Source organism: Notothenia coriiceps, unplaced genomic scaffold (assembly GCF_000735185.1).
Source record: "Notothenia coriiceps isolate Sejong01 unplaced genomic scaffold, NC01 NC01_scaffold00026424, whole genome shotgun sequence".
Taxonomy (NCBI): Eukaryota; Metazoa; Chordata; class Actinopteri; order Perciformes; family Nototheniidae; genus Notothenia; species Notothenia coriiceps.
The window spans coordinates 2296536-2302135 of record NW_011359125.1 but is presented as its reverse complement, the minus strand read 5'-3'; the positions used below and the strand labels follow the sequence as shown (position 1 = coordinate 2302135).

General features: G+C 42.3%; 1 protein-coding gene across 1 annotated transcript in view; it reads left to right on the top strand.

Annotated features, from left to right (window-relative positions):
- The window catches only part of LOC104957141 (hyaluronan-mediated motility receptor-like), a 29668-nt gene extending 26633 nt beyond the window's left edge, over positions 1-3035 (top strand). Inside the window, exons 6-8 of the mRNA XM_010784752.1 lie at positions 2044-2220; positions 2327-2477; positions 2605-3035. Coding sequence (XP_010783054.1) covers positions 2044-2220; positions 2327-2477; positions 2605-2621 — 345 coding nt within the window. The 3' untranslated portion in view covers positions 2622-3035. The remainder of the gene's footprint in view (positions 1-2043; positions 2221-2326; positions 2478-2604) is intronic.
- Positions 3036-5600: the final 2565 nt, after the last annotated feature.

The window sequence follows — 5600 nt, the reverse complement described above, 5'->3', positions numbered from 1 at the left end:
GACACTCGTGTAACCGAGACTAACCAAGCCTGCAACACTTAGCGCGCTCGAGGCACCTCCACACCAAAGGAACAAATCGCTGTCGTTTGTGTCGGTTTGAGTGGGGACTCGTGTGTGTTTCAGAGTGTCGGCTTCATTTTTTGTTATTCACATCGAACTATACTAATTGTTTTTTTCCAACTATTTGCGACCTCAATACCCAGACCGTCCTCTCTTAAAGCGGCGCTAGGGTTGACAACAATTAGTCGACGTCCGGTCCCTCGCTCTTTACGCTCCGTTCCGACGTCACGTGACTCACAACACACACCTTCCTATCAAGGCACTTAACCAAGTTAAAACCTGGTAGTCGGCCCCACCGAATTGCATTGCCGAGGCGCCTAACCTAGGTAAACCAAGGCGCCATTGCGTAATGTAGTAACTGCAATGGGCCTTTCTTAGTATACTGTCACTGCATAGAGGTGTGCTCCGGAAAAACCCCTCTCCATAAAAGACAACAAATCTCATAAATGAATGATGCTCCCACTGAAACTCCCAAAACTGAGACTCTGACAAATGTACGGTATTTTTGGAAGTATTGTGTTGCCCCTGCCATTATTGGCCTTTTCGTAACTGTTACCTGGAAAAATTTTTTTCTACTATTAGCTACAAGAAAAAATATGTGAGTGGACCTTCCGGACTGAAAGCGTTTTTCGGAGAGATATAACAAAGGAGGTGAAAAGTAAGAAGACTTGACACCCTCGACCTCTTCTTCTTTTGCGTCCCAATTTTTTCTCGACGTTATTTTTTTTTTTTTTGGAGTAATTTTTGACGCGTGTGTTTTCTCCTTAGGTTTGAGGCGAGTGGAAAAGAGACCCGAAGTCAATAGACCCAGAGAACTCCAAGGACGGGCGACGAGGCAGGTAGAGGGGTGACCGGTCGCCAGTGGAAGCACGCTCAGTCTTAGGTGGACGAGGACGTCTCGGGCGGACAGAACAGAGACAAGGAGGTTGACCGCGACGTCTCAGTCCCAGAAGAGGAGGTACTACAGATTAGGAGGACCTTCAAGTGCGGCGGGACGTGCTGGAGGAGGTCGCGCTAAAGAGAGGACGAGACGGTGCCAAATCAAGGTAAAAGGTCTCGTCTCCGGACCTCGCGAGAACTGAAGGGGAACCTCTGTCTTCTGAGAAGTAAAGGAGAGTAAAGAGAGTTAGAGACGCAAGTTCAGACTCGTGAGATAAGGACGGGGACGACGCCGACGGAGGGAGTATGGAGGTTACGAAGGGAAAAAGGTGGACATCCTCGGATAGACTTAAAGTTTGGAAGAGAAGAGAAAGAACGGGCTGGAGCTATTGGAGCTACAACGAGCCGTTAAAGGCAGAGAGTGAAATTCAGTGAATACACGTAGTTTACAGAGATGCTGTATGAGAAACCAAAGTGAGTTTGGAAAATTGCACAATATAAATCTATTCTAGTCGACCTCAACAATGGAATTATGATCAGTGGAAATGGCCATGACATGGGACCTTTAAATCCATGTTTTTATACTAATTGGAATCGTCTATCTCTGCAATTCCAGTGACAGTTTAGTAAGGATGCAACCAAGAATTACACAATTACTTTTTTATTTGCCGGTTATTTTCCTAGAATTGAATTGATCATTTAGTGTTTAAAGTTGAGAAACTGGGAAGAACATTTTTCCTCATCCATAGTGATTAGATTTCTGTTTTAACAGTCAAAAACCCAAAGATGTCCCCATCTAATACAATTTAAAACAGGATTGAGCCAGAAAAATATACTTTTCTTTCACTTTCTCGTGAAAAATTACTTAACAATTATCCAAATAGTTGCCGATTTATTTTTCTGTGTACCAACTCACTTTGGCGTCTTTCAGCTCGTTATTTTGTTTTTTACAGATTCCACTGTTTTGATTTAGTCTCACTGCTCTAATTAGCAGTGGTGTGTGCACAGCTTGTTTCATTTCCCCAAATTGGGGAGAACAGCAGTTTTATTCCATGTTTTAGTTGAATTAATTTAGCGCATTAAAACCCTCTCATGTACCCACAGGAACAGCTGAACGCGTTTGCAGCCGAGCGAAACGCACTGCTCAATGAAAATGGAGCGAACCAGGAGGAGTTGAACAAGCTGTCTGATGCTTACGTCCGTCTGCTGGGCCACCAGAACCAGAAGCAGAAGATCAAACACGTGATGAAGCTGAAAGACGAGAACATCGCCCTGAAGCAGGTGAGCTCTACCAGAGGAGCACTGACTGCACTCCATCCCTCATACACTTTGTCTCAGTCGAAGTGCCTGTACTCTCTAAAATGTGTCTGTCTGTTTGTGCGTGTAGGAGGTCGCGAAGCTGCGGTCCCAGGTGAACCGGCAGAAGAGTGATCTGGAGCAGCTCAAGTCAAACCCCCCCGCTACTCCTCGCCGCAAGTTTGATCCCAGCAAAGCCTTCAAGCACGACAAGGAGAACATGACAGCTGAAACTCTTAAAGGTGAGTGCTAAACTGCTACACCCTGAACATATATGCGATCTTAGGAGATATGACAATATGTAATATAGTTGAATGTCACCTTAAAATATTTGTGTGAATGCATAATTTTTTTTCTTCTATTTGTCAGGAAACCATTATGCATAATGGAGCTCTTCTGCCAGACGGAAACTGACTGCTATATTACATCTAACGTTATGGTTTTAATACTGATTTGTTCGAATGTTTTCTGTCCCATTTTGTTCTAACTGGTTTTCTTCTCAGCTGTTTTGATGCCAGACTTTTACATAGAGCCAGCAAGTTTTACAAATAATTGTAATGAGCAGATTGTACGTGTGCAGGAAAAGAATGAGCAAACAGATGGCTGCAAGTAGACACATAATCCAGAGGACAATGACAGTCAGCATTTAAATATGCGATGTGAATTTATTTTGTATTCTTTTAACTACCTTACCATTTCTTAGGGTAGGGTTAGCAGAACAGTGAACATTTCATGCTGTATAGCTCTTGTTTTTCCTCTTTGTAAATAAAGACAGAATCTAACACTCTTCTTAATAAAAAGCGTTAATGAGATTTATTAACTCCCCAAGTGTGAAAACACAATGTGTCATGTCTGTGTTGAGCCAATAGATGGCACTGTAGGACTACAGCCACAGATGGAGCCAAGCACAAGTCTATTGCGCACATCCACAATATATATCTGCTACAAAGAACACAAACTCACTTCTCTGCAGAGAGGAGCCTCGGGTTATGGGTCATGAAGCTTTATTTCCTTTAGTTGATACGACATAGCCAGCAAGTACCGGGTCCACAAATGGACTTTTTACAAGCTATGAGCGGTGCTAGCTGTGGAGAGATGGGTCAGTTGCAGTAGCCCTCCAGATGGTAAATGCTGCACGGCTTATGGCAGCACTGCTCCACGATGCCTCTCTTCACCTTCGTCTCCTTGTGGCCAGAATTAGCCCTCCGCGGCCGCTGCTCCCTTTTAGACAGGAACCCTTTTGAGAAAGATTCCATAGCCGTGTGTTAAATCCTGCTGTTCACTCAAAACTACCATTTTAAACTGTTCACACTTGAATGGAGACTTAATGGCTAGGTAATCTAATCTCCCAAATCCATTCGATCTTGTTAGCCTCCACTTCAAGACGAGAATATGACGGCGATCCCAATAGATGCATATCATAGCTCGCACCTCTGAAGTTCACTTCAAAGACATCGATGGAATGTTTGATGCGGAACATCCAAATAATGTGTTTTGGGAATGATGTAATGAGGAAGCTGGGGGATTTTTGCAAGTTGCATGATTATTGGATTTGTCACACCATAGATATAAAACCAAAAGCCCTAGCCACAACAATGAGAATTCAAAAGGGGCCGGAGACGGGCTTTGCACACTAATGATTGGACAAATACATAGATTTAGTTTCAAGCAAGTTATTTTCTCCACTAGCTAGGATCCAAATTGGCATTCTCATTAGGCTGAGAGTGAACTTTGAAAGTGGGCAGCGGGCTGGGACACAAAACTAGCCTTGTATGTCGGGGGCAATGTCGCACTGTTCCTCTCTGAACTCCTGCCATCAAGGGGGCCATTAGAACTTATTTTCCACAAGTTAAACAAAGCTGTTCCTGGAGTTTACTTTGCCTTACCGAGCATCTCTTCCAGATCTCGCTTGTGAGGTCGGTTTGGACTTTTAAAAAAGTGGGGCTGAACCTTCAGCATGGACAACTATCTCTTATTTTGTAATGCCATTTATAAATTGAACTCTCACACAGAATTTTGAGGTATTTGTTGTTTACTTGAGTATTTCTCTTTTTATGCTACTTGTACTTTCATTCATTCATTTTGTACCTTTAGTTACTTTACAGATTTGGATTAATGAGGTTAAATATAATCAAGTGTTAAATCAGACTTTATTTCCACCTGGAGTAAATTCACAAGCTACCCTGCAGTACAAAGTCATTCAAACTAGCTGCACCTTTACCAGCTTTGAGAACACTTTAATGATCAATACATACATACATATAATCAAAACAAATCTAATATATTTTTAATCTGAAATGGACCAATCTGCATGAGTACTTTTACTTTTGGTATATTTTGATGCCAATACTTTTTCTACTTTTACTTGAGTAACATTTTGATTGCAGCACTTTCACTTGTAACGGAGTATTCCTACACCAGGGGTGTCCGAACTACGGCCCAGGGACCAAATGCGGCCCGCGGACCATTTTGAATCGGCCCTCAGCAAATTAAAAAAGTATAATGAATATATGGCCCACAAATTATACATCTACTATTGTACTTCTTAAATATATATGTTCAAATATATAAAACAGTATTCATGTGTAAGCCTAATTTTTGAATGAATTCAGTCAATTAAAGTTGAAAACATTTTCTAACAAATCTTAGTTGTTAAAGAAAAAAGCCCAATAACATATTTACATAACAACCTTGCATAATATTACCCTTCATATTTCCTCTTGATGATAAGCGATGTTGGAGGCTTCCTGTTTTAAGGGAATGAGCTGGCTAACTCAATTAAATGGAAACCCTACGGAAGAGCTGTTTTTTTTTCATCAAATATCAACCCATCGTTTACCCTCAATTTGATTGATTTTTCTATCTTATAACTTATGAAGCAATATACCTCATCTCTAGTGACGGCCCACGCTCCCGCTCCTGTATTGTTATGTTTGCTGTATATGTGAGGCCTCACTTGTGTGAAAAAAGGTTCTTGGGCCTTTACCGAGCATGTCATCCAGGATTCGCTTATGAGGTCTGTTGGACTGTAGAAAAAGACCAGCCCCCCATACGAGACTTAGAGGCGTCCACCAGGTGGGAGCCGCACGAGGTGGAGGGGCCGGAGCAGCGTAACACCCCCCGAGAATAGAGCGCCAGCAGTAGCAGCATGGACAGCTGGGGCATATGGTTACACTGGCCAGAAGATTGCCTCCTATATAACGGGGGAAAAGAAAAAGTACAGTTTGATAAAAATGTTGTATATGGCGTGAGTGCCTTCCAGAACGGATGGAAACCAATCCATCAGATACTTGAATACCTCAGAGGGATAGAATGTCTTGAGAAGCTAAAAGAAGAGATGGTTTGATTCAGACGCTTTTCTTAAT